At 48.2% G+C, this 21,286-nt stretch overlaps 1 protein-coding gene across 4 annotated transcripts in view; it reads right to left on the bottom strand.

Moving 5' to 3' along the window:
- The window catches only part of ZCWPW2 (zinc finger CW-type and PWWP domain containing 2), a 534,661-nt gene that overhangs the window by 100,760 nt on the left and 412,615 nt on the right, over window positions 1–21,286 (bottom strand). For all 4 annotated transcript variants that reach the window (XM_063924865.1, XM_063924864.1, XM_063924867.1 and 1 more), the window contains one exon: window positions 19,933–20,009. In XM_063924865.1, the coding sequence (XP_063780935.1) occupies window positions 19,933–20,009 (77 nt within the window). The remainder of the gene's footprint in view (window positions 1–19,932; window positions 20,010–21,286) is intronic.

Below are 21,286 nucleotides of genomic sequence, written 5' to 3'. Positions count from 1 at the left end.
AGCAAACTTTTCTAAGGAAGGGGACTTGGTTAGAATTGGGAGCGTAGAGAGATACAATCGTAACCATCTTATCCTCCAATTTTCCAACTAGAATGAGGAAACGTCCATTCTTGTCAGCTATCTGGGACAGCAGTTCAAATGAAACAGAGCTCCGAAAAAGAACAGCCACTCCATTGCGCTTGAAGGGGCCATTTGCAAAAAAGCCAACTGGGTATCTCCGGTCTCTCAGAGCCGGGGGACCTGCTGACGAAAAATGCGTTTCATGCAAGGCAACTATGTCAGCTCTGTGTTTATGAAAAGTGGTCAAGGCTAGCCTGCGTTTATTGGGGGAGTTCAACCCTTTAACATTCAATGAATATATTCGTACCATTTAAAATATAGAAAAAGCAAAAACAGTTGACATCCCAAATTGGGGGGGGGGGGACAAACTAGGGAAAAAAGAGGAAAGGACAGGCAGGAAAAACCAAAAGGGCCCATTATATCGGGACCGCAATGCTACTGCAGGGGAAAGGTATGCAGTAGAAAAAGCATGGGGAGGTGGCGGTAGTATCACCACCCGGGGTACAAAAGGCACATGTATACCTGGAGCAATAACCTATAGCCAAACTACAAGTACCAATAAGGGTACCAACAAGCACATCAACAAATAATGTAAGTGACTAGTGAGATACCCTCATGTGTACAGTAAGAAGAAAAAGAAAGATAAAAGAGATAGAATCAACAGCAAATGAAGGAACCAAAAGCATACACATATATAACATATAAACTCACGTATCCGGTATGCATTATAAGGGGGACGGTGTCCCCAACCAAACATTAAGATCAACCAGGAACTACATTAATTGGAACATTGAATACTCAGTCAGGTCGCAGACCATTCATGGGTAAGTGGCAGGCGAGGTTTCAATGTAGAGGGCACTTTGACCAAAACATCCCAGTCATTAAGCAGCTTAACCCCAGCGTCCAGAGTGGCAACTACGTAGGAGGAATTCTCATGGGAAATCACCAATTTCACTGGGAAGCCCCATCTGTATCTAATGTCATGAGAACGTAGTGCCTCCGTGATAGGAGCCAGAGCTCTACGTTTAGAGATGGTCAGTGCCGAGAAGTCAGGAAATATTTGTATGCCTCCAAGCGTATCCGAAATCAGACGCAGATCTGGCAGCTTGCATTATCCGTTCCTTGGTCGTGAAGAAGTGAACACGGAGGAGGGTATCCCGAGTGTAGGAGGCAGAAACCGACCGTGGTTTCGGAAGCCGGTGAATGCGATCGATGAGAAGGTCTCTGTCGTCCGCCCCAGGTAGCAGTTTGCGGAAAAGGGACATAGCATAGTCCAGAAGTTCCGAATTGGCCACAGAGTCTGGGATACCTCGGATTTTAATATTATTTCTCCGCGACCTGTCCTCTATATCCGCCAGTTTGTCTTTATACGTCTACATCTCAGCTTGTTGTCGGTCATGGGCCGAAATAAGGTCATTATGAGAGGACACCAGTTCCTCCATTTTACGTTCAAGGTGGTCTGTGCGATCACCTAAAACAGTTAGCTCCACTTTAACTTCACGGATAGCCAGAGAGAGGTCTTGAGTGAGCTCAGATTTAAAAGCCGCAAGGACTTGACACAGAGGGGTATATTTACTAAGGTCCCGATTTTGACCGAGATGACGTTTTTTCTTCAAAGTGTCATCTCGGGAATTTACTAAGCAAAAATCTCGGCAGTGATTAGGGCATTCGTAATATTTTGGAAGTCCTAGGAAAAAATCACGAATCAATACACCATCGGTCAAATACGCCTGCAATTTGGTAGAAATCGGTAATTTACTAAAAAGTGCAAATCACAAACACTGCCGACAATAGCCAAACACTGCCGTGCTGAAATACAATTCGAGAAAAAGTGCTAAAAAAAACCAGACCTGCTTTTTTTCCCCGTGTTTGGATAGGCATGCACGGATCCATGAGATCCGTGCATGTTTATCAGTGGGAAGGGGATGGGAAAGTGTTATTTTTTTTAAAAAAAAATGCGTGGGGTCCCCCCTCCTAAGCAAAACCAGCCTCGGGCTCTTTGAGCCGGCCCTGGTTGAAAAAATATGGGGGAAAAAATGATAGGGGTTCCCCAATATTTAAACAATTAGCACCGGGCTCTGCGCCTGGTCCTGGTTCCAAAAATACGGGGGACAAAAAGCGTAGGGGTCCCCCGTATTTCTGAAACCAGCACCGGGCTCCACTAGCCAGATACATAATGCCACAGCCGGGGGACACTTTTATCTAGGTCCCTGCGGCCCTGGCATTACATAACCAACTAGTCACCCCTGGCCGGGGTACCCTGGAGGAGTGGGGACCCCTTCAATCAAGGGCCCCCCCCCCACCAGCCACCCAAGGGCCAGGGGTGAAGCCCGAGGCTGTCCCCCCCATCCAAGGGCTGCGGATGGGAGGCTGATAGCCTTTTTGTCAAAAAATTAATATTGTTTTTAGTAGCAGTACTACAAGTCCCAGCAAGCCTCCCCCGCAAGCTGGTACTTGGAGAACCACAAGTACCAGCATGCGGTGGAAAACCGGGCCCGCTGGTACCTGTAGTACTACTACTAAAAAAATACCCCAATAAAATCATAAGACACACACCTTGAAAGTAAAACTTTAATGCATACATCCACACCTCCATATACACATACTTACCTATGTTCACACGAGGGTCAGTCCTCTTCTCCATGTAGAATCCATGGTGTACCTGTTGAAAAAATTATACTCACAAAAATAAGATTTTACTCACCGGTAAATCTATTTCTCGTAGTGGATGCTGGGACTCCGTAAGGACCATGGGGAATAGCGGCTCCGCAGGAGACTGGGCACAACTAAAGAAAGCTTTAGGACTACCTGGTGTGCACTGGCTCCTCCCACTATGACCCTCCTCCAGACCTCAGTTTGGATACTGTGCCCGGAAGAGCTGACACAATAAGGAAGGATTTTGAATCCCGGGTAAGACTCATACCAGCCACACCAATCACACCGTATAACTCGTGATACTATACCCAGTTAACAGTATGAAATATAACTGAGCCTCTCAACAGATGGCTCAACAATAACCCTTTAGTTAGGCAATAACTATATACAAGTATTGCAGACAATCCGCACTTGGGATGGGCGCCCAGCATCCACTACGGACTACGAGAAATAGATTTACCGGTGAGTAAATTCTTATTTTCTCTGACGTCCTAAGTGGATGCTGGGACTCCATAAGGACCATGGGGATTATACCAAAGCTCCCAAACGGGCGGGAGAGTGCGGATGACTCTGCAGCACCGAATGAGCAAACTCTAGGTCCTCCTCAGCCAGGGTATCATACTTGTAGATTCTTGCAAAAGTGTTTGAACCCGACCAAGTAACAGCTCAGCAAATTTGTAAAGCCGAGACCCCTCGGGCAGCCGCCCAAGAAGAGCCCACTTTCCTCGTGGAATGGGCTTTTACAGATTTAGGGTGCGGCAGTCCAGCCGCAGAATGTGCAAGTTGAATCATGCTACAGATCCAGCGAGCAATAGTCTGCTTAGAAGCAGGAGCACCCAGCTTGTTGGGTGCATACAGGATAAATAGCGAGTCAGTTTTCCTGACTCCAGCCGTCCTGGAACATATTTTTCAGGGCCCTGACTACGTCCAGTAACTTGGAATCCTCCAAGTCCCAAGTAGCCGCAGGCACCACAATAGGTTGGTTCACATAAAAAACTGATACCACCTTAGGAAAGGAATTGGGAACGAGTCCTCAATTCCGCCCTATCCATATAAAAAAATTAGATAAGGGCTTTCAAATAAAGCCCCTAATTGTGATACGCGCCTGGCCGACGCCAAGGCCAAGAGCATGACCACTTTCCACGTGAGGTATTTTAGCTCCACGGATTTAAGTGGCTCAACCCAATGCGACTTCAGGAAATCCAACACCACGTTGAGATCCCACGGTGCCACTGGAGGCACAAACGGGGGCTGACTATGCAGCACTCCCTTAACAAAAGTCTGAACTTCAGGCAGTGAAGTCAGTTCTATTTTGGAAGAAAATCGATAGAGCCGAAATCTGGACCTTAATGGAACCCAATTTTAGGCCCATAGTCACCCCTGACTGTAGGAAGTGCAGAAATCGACCTAGCTGAAATTCCTCCGTTGGGGCCTTCCTGGCCTCACAGCACGCAACATATTTCCGCCATATGCGGTGATAATGGTTTGCGTTCACTTCTTTCCTAGCTTTAATTAGCGTAGGAATAACTTCCTCCGGAATGCCCTTTTCCTTCAGGATCCGGCGTTCAACCGCCATGCCGACAAACGCAGCCGCGGTACGTCTTGGAACAGACAGGCCCACTGCTGCGGCAGGTCCTGTCTGAGCGGCAGAGGCCATGGGTCCTCTGAGATCATTTCTTGGAGTTCTGGGTACCAAGCTCTTCTTGGCCAATCCGGAACAATGAGTATAGTTCTTACTCCTCTCCTTCTTATTATTCTCATTACCCTGGGTATGAGAGGCAGAGAAGGGAACACATACACCGCCTGGTACACCCACGGTGTTACCAGAGCGTCCACAGCTATCGCCTGAGGGTCCCTTGACCTGGCGCAATATCTTTTTAGCCTTTTTGTTGAGGCGGGACGCCATCATGTCCACCTGTGGCCTTTCCCAACGGTGTACAATCATTTGGAAGACTTCTGGATGAAGTCCCCACTCTCCCGGGTGGAGGTCGTGTCTGCTGAGAAAGTCTGCTTCCCAGTTATCCACTCCGGGAATGAACACTGCTGACAGTGCTAACACATGATTTTCCGCCCATCGGAGAATCCTTGTGGCTTCTGCCATCGCCATCCTGCTTCTTGTGCCGCCCTGTCGGTTTACATGAGCGACCGCCGTGATGTTGTCTGACTGGATCAGCACCGGCCGGTGTTGAAGCAGGGGTCTAGCCTGACTTAGGGCATTGTAAATGGCCCTTAGTTCCAGAATATTTTTGTGTAGGGAAGTCCTTGGAAGTTTCTTCCCTGTGTGACTGCCCCCCAGCCTTGAAGGCTGGCATCCGTGGTCACCAGGACCCAGTCCTGTATGCCGAATCTGCGGCCCTCTAGAAGATGAGCACTCTGCAGCCACCACAACAGCGACACCCTGGCCCTTGGAGACAGGGTTATCCGCCGATGCATCTGAAGATGCGACCCGGACCACTTGTCCAACAGATCCCACTGGAAGATCCTTGCATGGGACCTGGCGAATGGAATTTCTTCGTAAGAAGCTACCATCTTTCCCATGGCTTGCGTGCATTGATGCACCGACACCTGTATTTGTATTAGGAGGTCTCTGTCTAGAGACGACAACTCCTTGGACTTCTCCTCCGGGAGAAACCCTTTTTTCTTGTTCTGTGTCCAGAACCATACCCAGGAACAGTAGACGCGTCGTATGAACCAGCAGCGACTTTGGAATATTCAGAATCCAGCCGTGCTGTTGTAGCACTTCCCGAGATAGTGCTACTCCGACGAACAATTGCTCCCTGGACCTCGCCTTTATAAGGAGATCGTCCAAGTACGGGATAATTATTTCGGCCATTACCTTGGTAAATACCCTCGGTGCCGGGGACAGACCAACGTCTGGAATTGGTAATGACAAACCTGTACCACAATTTTGAGGTACTCCTGGTGAGGAGGGTAAATAGGGACATGCAGGTAAGCATCCTTGATGTCCAGTGATACCATGAAATTCTCCAGGCTTGCAATAATCGCCCTGAGCGATTCCATTTTGAACTTGAACCTTCGTATATAAGTGTTCAAGGATTTCAATTTTAGAATGGGTCTCACCGAACCGTCTGGTTTCGGTACCACAAACAATTTGGAATAGTAACCCCGGCCTTGTTGAAGGAGGGGTACCTTGATTTCACCTGCTGGAAGTACAGCTTGTGAATTGCCGCCAGTACTACCTCCCTTTCTCCGAGGGCAGCAGGCAAGGCTGATGTGAGGTAACGGCGAGGGGGAGTCGCCTCGAACTCCAGCTTGTATCCCTGTGATACTACTTGCAGAACCTAGGGATCCACCTGTGGGCAAGCCCACTGGTCCCTGAAGTTCCCGAGACGCGCCCCCACCGCACCTGTCTCCACCTGTGGAGCCCCAACATCATGCGGTGGACTCAGAGGAAGCGGGGGAAGATTTTGATCCTGGGAACTGGCTGCCTGGTGCAGCTTTTTCCTTCTTCCCTTGCCTCTGCGCAGAAAGGAAGCGCCTTTGACCCGCTTGCTTTTCTGAAGCCGAAAGGACTGTACCTGAAAATACGGTGCTTTCTTAGGCTGTGAGGAAACCTGAGGTAAAAAAATTTCTTCCCAGCTGTTGCTGTGGATACGAGGTCCCAGAGACCATCCCCAAACAATTCCTCACCCTTATAAGGCAGAATCTCCATGTGCCTTTTAAAGGCAGCATCACCTGTCCACTGCCGGGTTTCTAATACCCTCCTGGCAGAATGGACATTGCATTAATTCTGGATGCCAGCCGGCAAATATCCCTCTGTGCATCCTTCATATATAAGACGACGTCTTTAATATGCTCTATGTTAGCAAAATAGTATCCCTGTCTAGGGTATCAGACCATGCTGCAGCAGCACTATTTATGCTGAGGCAATTGCAGGTCTCAGTATAGAACCTGAGTGTGTATATACAGACTTCAGGATAGCCTCCTGCTTTATATCAGCAGGCTCCTTCAAGGTGGCCGTATCCTAAGACGGCAGTACCACCTTTTTTTACAAACGTGTGAGTGCCTTATCCACCCTAGGGGATATCTCCCAACGTGACCTATCCTCTGGCGGAAAAGGGTACGCCATCAGTAACTTTTTAGAAATTACCAGTTTCTTATTGGGGGAACCCACGCTTCTTTACACACTTCATTCACTCATCTGATGGGGGAACAAAACACTGGCTGCTTTCTCTCCCCAAAAATAAAACCCCTTTTATGTGGTACTTGGGTTCATATCAGAAATGTGTAACACATTTTTCATTGCCGAGATCATGTAATGGATGTTCCTAGTGGATTGTGTATATATCTCAACCTCGTCAACACTGGAGTCAGACTCCGTGTCGACATCTGTGTCTGCCATCTGAGGTAACGGGCGTTTTTTGAGCCCCTGATGGCCTTTGAGACGCCTGGGCAGGCGCGGGCTGAGAAGCCGGCTGTCCCACAGCTGTTACGTCATCCAGCCTTTTATGTAAGGAGTTGACATTGTCGGTTAATACCTTCCACCTATCCATCCACTCTGGTGTCGGCCCCACAGGGGGCGACATCCCATTTATCGGCCTCTGCTCCGCCTCCACGTAACCTTCCTCATCCAACATGTCGACACAGCCGTACCGACACACCGCACACACACAGGGAATGCTCTGACTGAGGACAGGACCCCACAAAGTCCTTTCGGGGGACAGAGAGAGAGTATGCCAGCACACACCAGAGCGCTATATAATGCAGGGATTAACACTATAACTGAGTGATTTTTCCCCAATAGCTGCTTGTATACATATATTGCGCCTAAATTTAGTGCCCCCCCTCTCTTTTTAACCCTTTGAGCCTGAAAACTACAGGGGAGAGCCTGGGGAGCTGTCTTCCAGCTGCACTGTGAAGAGAAAATGGCGCCAGTGTGCTGAGGGAGATAGCCCCGCCCCTTTTTCTGCTGACTTTTCTCCCGCTTTTTTATGGATTCTGGCAGGGGTAATTTATCACATATATAGCCCTGGGACTATATATTGTGATGATTTGCCAGCCAAGGTGTCTTATATTGCCCTCAGGGCGCCCCCCCCCCCCCCAGCGCCCTGCACCCATCAGTGACCGGAGTGTGAGGTGTACATGAGGAGCAATGGCGCACAGCTGCAGTGCTGTGCGCTACCTTGGTGAAGACCGAAGTCTTCTGCCGCCGATTTTCCAGACTCTTCATGCTTCTGGCTCTGTAAGGGGGACGGCGGCGCGGCTTCGGGAACTAACACCAAGGTCGGGTCCTACGGTGGATCCCTCTGGAGCTAATGGTGTCCAGTAGCCTAAGAAGCCCAAACTACCACCTGTTAGGTAGGTTCGCTTCTTCTCCCCTTAGTCCCTCGCTGCAGTGAGTCTGTTGCCAGCAGATCTCACTGTAAAATAAAAAACCTAAATATACTTTCTTTCTAGGAGCTCAGAAGAGCCCCTAGTGTGCATCCAGCTCAGCCGGGCACAAGATTCTAACTGAGGTCTGGAGGAGGGTCATAGTGGGAGGATCCAGTGCACCCCAGGTAGTCCTAAAGCTTTCTTTAGTTGTGCCCAGTCTCCTGCGGAGCCGCTATTCCCCATGGTCCTTACGGAGTCCCAGCATCCACTTAGGACGTCAGAGAAATCCAGTGTTGCTGGCTCCTCTTGTAATCCATTTGTAATCCAGGTACTTTGCAAAAAAACAAAACGGACACCCGACCTCGCACTGAAAGGGGCCCCATGTTTTCACATGGGACCCCTTTCCCCGAATGCCAGAAACCCCCTCTGACTTATGTCTAAGAGGGTTCCATCAGCCAATCAGGGAGCGCCACATTGCGGCACCCTCCTGATTGGCTGTGTGCTCCTGTACTGTATGACAGGCAGCACACGGCAGTGTTACAATGTAGCGCCTATGCGCTCCATTATAACCAATGGTGGAAACTTTGCGGTCAGCGGTGAGGTTACTTTCGGTTAACCGCTGACTACAAAGTTCCCACCATTGGTTACAATGGAGCGCATAGGCGCTACATTGTAACACTGCCGTGTGCTGCCTGTCATACAGTACAGGAGCACACAGCCAATCAGGAGGGTGCCACAATGTGGCGCTCCCTGATTGGCTGATGGAACCCTCTTAGACATAAGTCAGAGGGGGTTTCTGGCATTCGGGGAAAGGGGTCCCATGTGAAAACATGGGGCCCCTTTCAGTGCGAGGTCGGGTGTCCGTTTTGTTTTTTTTGCAAAGTACCTGGATTACAAATGGATTACAAGAGGAGCCAGCAACACTGGATTTTGTGAGTATAATTTTTTCAACAGGTACACCATGGATTCTACATGGAGAAGAGGACCGACCCTCGTGTGAACATAGGTAAGTATGTGTATATGGAGGTGTGGATGTATGCATTAAAGGTTTACTTTCAAGGTGTGTGTCTTATGTTTTTATTGGGGTATTTTTTTAGTAGTAGTACTACAGGTACCAGCGGGCCCGGTTTTCCACCGCATGCTGGTACTTGCGGTTCTCCAAGTACCAGCTTGCGGGGGAGGCTTGCTGGGACTTGTAGTACTGCTACTAAAAACAATATTAATTTTTTGTCAAAAAGGCTATCAGCCTCCCATCCGCAGCCCTTGGATGGGGGGGACAGCCTCGGGCTTCACCCCTGGCCCTTGGGTGGCTGGTGGGGGGGGACCCCTTGATTGAAGGGGTCCCCACTCCTCCAGGGTACCCCGGCCAGGGGTGACTAGTTGGTTATGTAATGCCAGGGCCGCAGGGACCTAGATAAAAGTGTCCCCCGGCTGTGGCATTATGTATCTGGCTAGTGGAGCCGGGTGCTGGTTTCAGAAATACGGGGGACCCCTACGCTTTTTGTCCCCCGTATTTTTGGAACCAGGACCAGGCGCAGAGCCCGGTGCTGGTTGCTTAAATATGGGGGAACCCCTGACATTTTTTCCCCCATATTTTTTCAACCAGGACCGGCTCAAAGAGCCCGAGGCTGGTTTGGCTTAGGAGGGGGGACCCCACGCAATTTTTATTTTTATTTTAACACTGATTACATTTTTTTAAAAGGTGCACAATGAAGCCCAGCACGGATCTCTCAGATCCGGCCGAGATTCATTGTATTAAAGTCGGCAGTGTTTTACAAGTCACTCACGTAAAACACTGCCAAAAAAAACGAATGACATCGACATCGGTAAATCCGAAAATGCAGAATACGACAGCTTAGTAAATTAGTCGTACTGAATTCAAAAACTTGCAACTTTACACTTTCGATGTCATTCGTGATTGAACTTTGACCTCAAACGGGAAAATAAGAATTTTAGTAAATATACCCCAGAGTCTTGACAGTGAGAGGATCTGTAGAATTAGAGTCCACCACAGGGACCGATAAGGAATGGCCAGAACTCTCCTTAGGACGGTCAGGTTGGCTCGATGGGATGGAGCTCCCGGCAGGAGACGAGGAGATATGAGACCCTTTTTGATTAGAGAAAGCCACCGGGGGCGGGAGTGCGTCCTTTATTTTTTTAGGGGGCATCGTTAGAGGGCTGCAGTAGAAGGAGTAGACGAGTGAAACTGGAAGGCCAATGCGTCACAGGCCCTGGAGGCAGAGTAGTCTGCTGGTTCCAAACAGAAGGTTCTATGTATGCATGAGGACCCCGGGTGGAGGCGTAGAGAGGACAGAGCACATCACATCCCTATTCAAACATTATTACATGCAGAGAGATCTTTGCAGGGTCGGGGAGAAGCGACAAATATGAGAGAGGCACAACAAATCCCAGCAAGGGGGTACTCACAGATCCAGTACAGGGGATTCCAGCAGGAATCGGCAGCACTACCACATAATGGAATATACACCTCAAGGGAGATGTAGTAGAAAAAGCTGGAGGAGAGCCCCAGGCAGATATCACTGGTCCTGGTTTAGCTCAGAGTTCAGTTTCAGCCTCAGAAGGAGACAGAGCTGCAGAGATGCACAGACTGAAGAATCCAAAATGGGCGCTGGCTGTGAATGTCTCCTTCCCAGCTGGAGACAGAGGTAGATCCCAGGCACACAGGAGTAAAAGCACAAGGGCCTACGGGTCCTCGGCCTCTGGGAGCCCCCAGAGACCCCCCAGGAGCCTGCAGGGAGAGGTAGGAGCCGTCCGGCTGAGCCACGTCTCGTTTTCCCGGGTCCCGGAAGTCCGGCCCGGGTAGGCTTGAAAATTTAGTCCCCGGCTTCTGGGCAGAAGGTAGGCCGCAATCTGCAGGAGACTCCAGGAGTGCTCCCCGATTCCGCGGACCTCACCAACCAGCCAGCGCAGGAGTGGGGGAGAGGGCACCAGGCTGAAAGTAGCAGAGATGGATGTGCAGGGAGGGAGAGAAGTGTCAGAAATCCTGCAGCTCTGCTGAGACAATTCCACTCACAGCACCCCCCCCCCCCCTCGCTGAGTTTTAACAAGAGGAGCCTTGGGAAGAGAAGACTGAAACCTGTTGAGTATAAGGGGTTTGAGAAGCGACACATGAAAAGAGTTGGGAATTCGAAGTGATTGTGGAAGTTGTAAACGGTAAGCCACTGGATTGATGACCTTGATGATAGGAAAAGGACCGATAAAGCGAGGTGCAAATTTCATTGATGGTACCCGGAGCCTGATATTGCGTGTGGATAACCAAACTTGATCACCCACCTAGAGGTGAGGAATAGCCCTCCTCCTTCTATCGGCAAAAATCTTGTAACATACCGAAGATTTTTTAAGTGTGGCATGAACCTGCTTCCAGATGTTTGCAAAATATTGGAGAGTTGCTTTGGCAGCCGGTACATCAAATACTGGGAGAGACTGGAACTCAGGAACACGAGGATGCCGCCCATACAGTGTAGAAAGGAGTGGTCTCAGAGGAAGTATGACAGGAGTTGTTATGAGCGAATTCAGCCCATGGCAGGAAATCTGTCCAGTCATCCTGCGAGGATGATATATACATACGGAGGAAAGTCTCTAAATCCTGATTGACCCTCTCGGTCTGCCCATTAGATTGCGGGTGATATGTCGTGGAGAACTTGAACTTAATCTGTAAAGATGAGCAGAGAGCTCGCCAGAAGCGGGCGACAAATTGGGATCCTCTGTCAGACACAATTTCTGTGGGCAATCCGTGAAGGCGAAATATTTCAGAGCTGAAAAGCTGAGAGAGGCGTGGAGCTGATGGCAGTCCATTCAGAGGTACAAAGTGTGCCATTTCTGAAAAACGGTCAACTACAACCCAGATAGTGGTAAATCCCTTGGAGTATGGGGGATCAGTAATGAAATCCATTGAAATATGGGTCCAAGGTTGTAGTGGTATGGATAATGGTTGCAAGGGACCAACTGCAGACTGACGAGAGACCTTATGCTGAGCGCACTGAGGACAAGATGACACGAATTCCTGGACATCAGAACGTAAGGAAGGCCACCAATAGGATCCTTTAACAAATTCCAAAGTCTTCCTAACTCCCGCATGGCCGGAGAACTTGGAGGCATGGGCCCATAGTAATAGTCGCCTGCGAAGGTCAGGAGTGACATATGTTTTACCAGGAGGAGGTGTGACCACATCAGTAGAAGTAAATATAGTAGTATTTAGCAGCGGATACTGTTCATCTCCATCTGATTCGCCTTCTGGAACCATAGAGCGGGATAAAGCATCAGCCTTACAGTTACGGGATCCTGGATGGTATAAAATTTAACTGAGAGAAAAACAGTGCCCACCGGGCTTGCCTGGGTGTGAGATACTGGGCAGTTCTGAGAAAAAGAAGATTCTTGTGGTCTTTGAATACCGAAATTGGAAAGCGAGCTCCCTCCAGCAGATAACGCCATTGCTCAAAGGCTAATTTAATGGCTAAAAGTTCTTTCTCGCCAATGGGGTAGTTCCTCTCGGCAGGCAGAAATTTCTTTGAAAAGAATCCACAGGGATGCAGTTTGTCCTCGAGTCTCTGTGAAAGAACTGTCCCTCTGAGGATGCGTCCACCTCAAGGATGAAGGGCTGAGTAACATGCGGCTGGCTGAGTACCGGAGCTGAGATAACGGACTGTTTCAGTAACTGAAATGCTGTTTTTGCTTCCGGAGACCACTGTGTTGGATTGGCTCCCTTTCGGGTCAAAGCAGAGATAGGAGCTACTAATGTAGAGAACCCCTTGATAAATTTTCGATAATAATTGGCAAAGCCCAGGAATCTCTGAATGGCTTTCAGGGAATTAGGCTCAGACCAGGAGAGTACCGCTTGAACTTTTTCAGGATCCATCTTCAGGCCGGCACCTAAAATGATGTATCCAAGAAAAGGAATATCTGGCACCTCAAAAATACATTTTTCAAGTTTACAGTACAAGTGATTTACACGAAGTCTTCTGAGAACCTCTTTTACTTGGTCACAATGTGAAACAAGGTCACTGGAGAATATGAGAATGTCATCTAAGTAGACAACAACAGAGTGGTACAGAAAGTCACGAAATATCTCATTCACAAAATGTTGAAACACTGCCGGGGCATTACTCAGACCAAAGGGCATGACCAGATATTCATAGTGCCCATCTCTCGTGTTAAATGCTGTTTTCCATTCATCATCCTGGCGAATGCGAATCAGATTGTAGGCACCCCTCAAGTCAAGTTTTGTGAAGATAGTAGACCCCTTCACTCTGTCAAAGAGCTCCGTGATTAAAGGCAGAGGATAACGGTTTTTGACAGTGATCTCATTGAGCCCTCTGTAGTCAATACAGGGTCGGAGTCCGCCATCTTTTTTTTTTACAAAGAAAAACCCTGCACCAGCTGGAGATGATGAAGGACGGATGAACCCTTTCTTCATGTCCTCTTGGATGTACTCGGTCATAGACTTCATCTCTGGTACAGATAATGGATATGTACGACCCCTGGGACGTGATTTTCCAGGGACCAGGTCTATGGGGCAATCCCATTCTCTATGAGGAGGCAAAGTACAGGTTGAGTATCCCTTATCCAAAATGCTTGGGACCAGAGGTATTTTGGATATGGGATTTTTCCGTATTTTGGAATAATTGCATACCATAATGAGATATCATGGTGATGGGACCTAAATCTAAGCACAGAATGCATTTATGTTTCATATATACCATATACACACAGCCTGAATTTCATTTTAGCCAATATTTTTAATAACTTTGTGCATTAAACAAAGTGTGTGTACATTCACACAATTAATTTAAGTTTCTTATACACCTTATACACACAGCCTGAAGGTCATTTAATACAATATTTTTAATAACTTTGTGTATTAAACAAGGCTTGTGTACATTGAGCCATCAAAAAACAAAAGTTTCACTATCTCACTCTCACTCCAAAAAGTCCGTATTTCGGAATATTCCATATTTCGGATATTTGGATATGGGATACTCAACCTGTATCAGCCCCTTGTTTGCTGAAAACGTCAATATATGAGTGGTACTGAGTTGGTAATTTCTCGGCAATGGTAGTATCAGATGACCGAACAGGTACCACTTGTTTCAAACAGACACTGGAACAGTTCTTACGCCAAGAGAAAATGTGCATGGTAGACCACTCAATTAGGGGACTATGTTTCTGAAGCCAGGGAAAACCGAGTACAATGGAATGAGTGGCTTTAGGGATGACCAGAAAAGATATTTCTTCAGAACGTAATGCCCCCACCTGGAGTTTAACTGCTGAAGTACACTGGGTGATGGATCCATGTGGGATCAAACTGCCATCCACAGCTGACCGTGACACTGGATGAGCCAGTGTCGCAGTGGGTATGTGATGCTTGGCAACAAAACTTTGCGTTATGAAATTTCCAACAGCACCAGAGTCCAGGAGAACAGATAGAAAGTTACGTTTGTTAGCAACAAGAGTCACTGGAATCACGGAGTCTGACTGTTTGGGAGAGGGATGTAATACTCCTAATCTCTTTCCTTCCTGAGGAATCTGGAGCGACCGTTTTCCCAGTCGTTTGGTACAAGAGGAGATCAAATGTCCAGCTTCACCACAATACAAACACAGATTTGTTTGACATCACCTCTGACGCGCCTCTGGAGGAAGGCGGGATCTGTCAACTTGCATGGATTCCTCAACAGCAGTGAATTCTCAGAAGATACTGACGGAACCTTTAGTGTACTTTTCTCACAGGAACGTTCTCGGAGTCGTAAGTCCACTTTGGTGCACAGGGAAATGAGATCTGCCAACTTGGAAGGATGGTCACGAGTTGCCAAGACATCTTTGATTTATTCTGATAGCCCATGCCAGAATGTAGCTATGAGGGCTTCTTCGTTCCACTGTAATTCCGATGCTATCGTCTGGAACTGTACCACATACTGACCCATGGTTTTAGTGCCCTGGCGCAGACGTAAGATGTCCTTAGATGCTGACGTAGATCTTCCGGGCTCGTCAAATATCTTACGAAAAGTGACAATAAAGTCAGTATGGGCAAACAGCAATGGGTCAGATCTCTCCCACAAAGGTGATACCTACTCCAGGGCTTGACCGGTTAGCAGGGAGACAATATATGCAACTTTGATTTTATCCGAAGAAAAGTTGGCAGGTTGTAGAGTGAAGAGTACGTTGTCACACTCGCGGCGCTGCGGCTGCCACGCTTACCGCTCCGGGTGCGCTTGGTCTCTCGGCGGTCGCCGCCCCCGGTGGGCACCGGGTTGTTGCGTCTTGCTGTCGCTGCCTCCGGCGGGTTCCCGGGGTGTGGGTGCCGCCATTGCGCCTGGCGTTCACGGGAGCGTGGTGGGCGAGTGACGTCATTGGCCCCTTCCGCCAATTGGGAGAGAGCGGGAAGTTCAAAGGAAGACGCCGTGCAGAGCTCCAGCGCCTGACTATCGTCTCTTCTATGATCACCAGTGCTAGCAGCGTTCAGTGAGTTCTCTAAACTGAACGTCTCCTGTTTACCAGCGTTTGCAGAGTATCTTTCAGTGGAACATTCCTTGTGCTTCCAGCGTTTGCAGAGTATCTCTCAGTGGAACATTCCTTGTGCTTCCAGCGTTTGCAGAGTATCACTCAGTGGAACAATCACTGTGCTACCAGCGTTACAGTGTATCACCTAGTGGAACATTCACTGTGCTACCAGCGTTACAGTGTATCACTCAGTGGAACAATCACTGTGCTACCTGCGTTACAGTGTATCACCTAGTGGAACATTCACTGTGCTACCAGCGTTACAGTGTATCACTCAGTGGAACAATCACTGTGCTACCTGCGTTACAGTGTATCACTCAGTGGAACATTCACTGTGCTACCAGCGTTACAGTGTATCACTCCGTGGAACATTCACTGTGCTACCAGCATTACAGTGTATCACTCAGTGGGACATTCTATGAGTTACAGTGTTTCTCTTAGGGGGACACCTCCTATGTTTCCTGTATAACATGATATCTCCAAGTGGAACGCCTTCCATACTTCCAGAGTTACACTGAATCTTAAATCCTCATTCATTTCTTCAACATCGCTCACAAGCTTCTCATTCTTCAAACATCGCTCACAAATTCTTCATTCTTCAGTGTGCTTCACCATCGTTCTCAAATCCTCATTCATTTTTTCAGCAACGCTCACAAGTTCTTCATTCTTCTGTGTGCTTCACCATCGTTCTCAAATCCTCATTCATTTCTTCAGCAACGCTCACAAGTTCTTCATTCTTCTGTGTGCTTCACCATCGTTCTCAAATCCTCATTCATTTCTTCAGCATCGCTCACAAGTTCTTCATTCTTCTGTGTGCTTCACCATCGTTCTCAAATCATCATTTAATTCTTCAGCATTATACGCCAGTTACTACGGCTAGTTCTGCATGAGGAAAACCTACATCCGGCCATCCCTGCTCCGGCCCAGCTGTGGTTCCTCCTTCCGATCATCGGAAGAACCCCCGAGTTCTCAACACTCTGAACCCAGGTCAGTGACATACGTCACATTGGTTCAAAAAACCCCGGCACAGCTTGGGGTTTCCATCAAACTTATCAGGTGTGGGAAGGTGAAGTCTGGGCACAGAAGCAGCATATGGTACAGGATGGGTAAGAACTCCTGGTCCTGTAGCAGTAGTCAGAAACTGATCTTGGTGGGTAGAGATTTCTTGTATGCATCGTGCCAGCTGGTGATTTGTTACCTCCAGATCCTCCAGACGACCTGCAATATTATTCAGGAGGTCTGGTGATAGACAAAATCCTTCAGCCGGATACATGAGGCTAGTTCATACTGTCAGACTGGTATTTGTTTGTGAATCTGAAGTCAGCAAATGTCTGTGCAGGTACTTGGAGGTGTATAAGTAAGCTGGAAAATACCATCCCCTGGCCGCGAATCAAACCCGGGTCTCGGCTAGAAAATGCCGGATCGTGACCACTAGACCACCAAGGGTTTTGGGGTTGGTAAATGGATGATGTGAAGAGTGTGATAGTAGTAACCAGGCTAACACTGGGATGATACAGTAATGATGTACAACACTCTCCTTACTTGTAGCTGCAGTCCAGTATGGTGGAGTGGCTGACCTTAGCAGTGTAGTAACCAGCTTTCAGACTGGATGGTCACTGTAGAACTGAATCAGGAAGTACTCTTGAGATGACTTGGACTGGATGCAAACTGAACACTGTACAGGATGGTAGTTTGTGAATAACAGGAGTGGATTCAGGGAACTGGAACAGGCTGGAATCTCAGGTGCTGGCTGGCACCAGCAGTCAGGAGCTTGATGAGATTATCTGTGCAGCCAAAGGAAAGGCCTGCACAGGTGAAGAGCTGGATAACGATACTGTGCAGCACTTAGGAAAGAAACTGCACCTGCAGGGAAACGGAATGCAAGGAAGCACAGGTAACTTCACTCAGCTAGAGCTGAGCTAGACAATGAACTAGAGAAGACTGAGAGCCAGTAACCAGAACATATACCCCTTGGTTAGTTGGGATAGGCTGAGCCGAATCAGATGGTGCAGAGAGATCATACTGGCTAATGATTGGCTGAACCACGGTCAGGTGATTGGGACTTGGCACAGCAGTACTCTAGGTCAGGCTTTGATGTAGCTTGTGGCCTACCAGGCCGGGAAATACTGAAGCCTGTATGTCTTGTAAGTGACAGCGGACATGGGTACTTTGTGATGGAGCGAATCTGCATGCAGCAGGAGGGGTAAGTGACCCATCGGCAGGACAAACTGGACCGAGTTGTGACACCCACCTCGAGATCTCCTCGGGGTGGGTGGGCACCGTCATGCTGAGGACTTAGTGGAAGCAGAACTGGTGCTCTGTTTCTGAGAACCAGTGGTTGCAGGTCTTTTTGACTTACCTCTGGTGCCTCTATTTGCATTGGAAGCACCTCTGGCCCTAGAACGAAATCTTAGACCGAAAGGACTGAACAGATGGACCCGAGTAGGAACGCCAAGCCGGCGGGGACCCAGAGGGAAGAAACGTGGATTTCCCAGCAGTGACTTAGGAAAACCACGTATCCAACTCAACCCCAAAGAGCCATTCCCCCGAAAAGGGGAGGGTTCCACACTGTGCTTTGATTCTGCATCCGCTACCCACTGACGCAACCACAAAGCTCTGCGTGCTGACACAGACATGGCAGAAGTCCTAGCATTAATATTTCCCATCTCCTTGAGCGAGTCACACAGGACGTGTGTAGTGTCCTGAATGTGCTTGAGGAGAGTCACCATAGTGACCAGAGGCATAGCCCCGGAGAGGTCCTCCTGAATCTGAGTAGCCCACGTATGAATGGCATGGGTCATCCAGCAACCTGCTATGACCGGCCTCTGCGATAAACCTGCTGCCATGTAATTAGATTTGAGTGTAGTCTCTATCTTTCTGTCCCCAGGATCCTTCATGGTAAAGGAGCCCGGGGCAGGCAGCACTGCCTTTCTGGACAGTCGAAAGACTGATATGTCAACCCCCGGGGATTCCTCCCAGAATTTCCTACCATCAGGAGCAAATGGGAAAGTGCGCAAAAACTTTTTGGACACTTGGAATTTTTTGTCTTGATTTTTCCAGGCCAACTTAAATAGGTCATCTAACTCTGCAGAATCAGGGAAAGTGACATTAGGCTTGTTTTGTGTAAAAAAAATGACTGCTAAGACACAGCGTCCAATACCCTGAGTAGAATCAGGATCCCGACTAATGGGATCTAAGTCCTCCCCATCCTCCTCTATATCCTCCTCTGAGTGCGAACATTGCGCATGCGCAATTAGCGGAAAATCGCTGTGATGCAAAGAAAATTACCAAGCGAACAACTCGGAATGAGGGCCTAAGTCTGCAACAGCTTGTTGTAATAGCTGAGTTTTCTGAACATTAGCAGACAGTTGTGATGACACACAGTATCAGACATCATAGTTTTAAGAGCCCCTAACCAGGAGGGCTCTGGACCCTCTCCCCCAGCCCCTTCACTGAGTTGTGAAGATTGGCTGCATTGTTCACATGAAACAGAATCAGTAGATAAAGGAGAGAATCTAGTGTGGCATACACTACAGAGTTTGTGTTTACCCATATTTACAGTAATCACAATGACATACACACAGACAGTAATACTGATCAAGCCTGCCCTTACTGTATCTGAGAGGAGACACAGAGAAAGACAACAGCACACCCCTAGCTGCACAGCCCCAGTTAGGCTGTCAGCTAATTATATTACAGTGAGACACTAGTAAATTCTGTCCTGTAGAGGACCCACATTGTGTACAATAGCGGCTCTCCCCCTTTGCTACACCCTGTACCAGTTTTCCAGCGTATCTTTGGGAGTCAGGAAGAGCTGTGTTTGCTGAATGCTGCAGCAATAAACAGAGGAAGGTGACAAAATGCCTCTGGTCCCACTCTGAGGTAGCTCCACCTCCCCCAATGGCGCCGGAGCTACAGCGTCTTTTTATACTGGCAATGTCTCCAATCATGCTTAAAAACATTGCACCAGTGCTAGTTTAAGCCATCCTGAGTCAGTTTACATGGGGGCTCTAGCAGGAAGCCCACAGGAGGGTCTCCCATGCCGCTTCCGCGTTCTGCCGTACTTTGAACCAGGGAAAACCCCCCCCCCCCAGCGGGGCCCCCGGCTTGTACTCACCACAGACGTCACCTTCAGGCTAGTGTTAGGGGTGCACGGCGTGCTGTGATTGCGACAGCCAAGGTGCAGTGCCCCGCTGAACAAACAAGCTCTCAGGACGGGCATAGAGGGGAGGAGCCAGCACACCCAGTGAAGAAATTTAAAGTGCACCGGCTGCTTTGGACCCCGTCTATACCCCATCGTACTAAGTCTCCCCAATATCCCTCATGGATGTTAGAGAAAATTTGTTAACTAATTTTGCTAAGACATACCACTGTCCTCTTGTGAAAGGCAATCATCTTCATTTGGTTCATCTGGTTGAAAAGTATTTTCTTTCAAACGCCTCTTCCTTCAATTTCAAACAAACACAAGAATTATATATAGATATACATACATACATACACATACATATGTATACACACACACACACACACACACACACACACACACACACACACACACACACACACACACACACACACACACACTATGGGGGTAATTCCAAGTTGATCGCAGCAGGATATTTTTTGGCAGTTGGGCAAAACCATGTGCATTGCAGGGGGGGCAGATATAACATTTGCAGAGAGAGTTAGATTTGGGTGGGTTATTTTGTTTCTGTGCAGGGTAAATACTGGCTGCTTTATTTTTACACTGCAATTTAGATTGCAGATTGAACTCACCACACCCAAATCTATCTCTCTCTGCACATGTTATATCTGCCTCCCCTGCAGTGCACATGGGCCCTCATTCCGAGTTGTTCGCTCGGTATTTTTCATCGCATCGCAATGAAAATCCGCTTAGTACGCATGCGCAATGTTCGCACTGCGACTGCGCCAAGTAACTTTGCTATGTAGAAAGTAATTTTACTCACGGCTTTTTCATCGCTCCGGCGATCGTAATGTGATTGACAGGAAATGGGTGTTACTGGGCGGAAACACGGCGTTTCAGGGGCGTGTGGCTGAAAACGCTACCGTTTCCGGAAAAAACGCAGGAGTGGCCGGAGAAACGGTGGGAGTGCCTGGGCGAACGCTGGGTGTGTTTGTGACGTCAAACAGGAACGACAAGCACTGAACTGATCGCACAGGCAGAGTAAGTCTGAAGCTACTCTGAAACTGCTAAGTAGTTAGTAATCGCAATATTGCGAATACATCGGTCGCAATTTTAAGAAGCTAAGATTCACTCCCAGTAGGCGGCGGCTTAGCGTGTGTAACTCTGCTAAATTCGCCTTGCGACCGATCAACTCGGAATGAGGGCCATGGTTTTGCCCAACTGCTAAAAAATTTCCTGCTGCGATCAACTTGGAATTACCCCCTATATTAACAATTCTATCAATACAACTAGTGTACTGAAATAATTATTACTGTGTGTATTACAATACGACATGTAATACACACAGTAATGAAGAAATTCAACCAGGATCATGATTGATAGCTACAACAGGAAATATTGACAAATATGAATAAAGGGTAACAATTTTGCAATGCACTACTTGGGGAATAATAGGATTTTAATTACCTACCGATAAATCCATTTCTCGTACTCCGCAGAGGATGCTGGGGTCCACATTAGTACCATGGGGTATAGGGGGTAATTCCAAGTTGATCGCAGCAGGAAATTTTTTAGCAG

Source organism: Pseudophryne corroboree, chromosome 5, assembly GCF_028390025.1.
Source record: "Pseudophryne corroboree isolate aPseCor3 chromosome 5, aPseCor3.hap2, whole genome shotgun sequence".
In the NCBI taxonomy this organism is placed as follows: Eukaryota; Metazoa; Chordata; class Amphibia; order Anura; family Myobatrachidae; genus Pseudophryne; species Pseudophryne corroboree.
The sequence above is the reverse complement of the archived record's forward strand: the minus strand, read 5'-3'. Positions and strand labels throughout refer to the sequence as shown.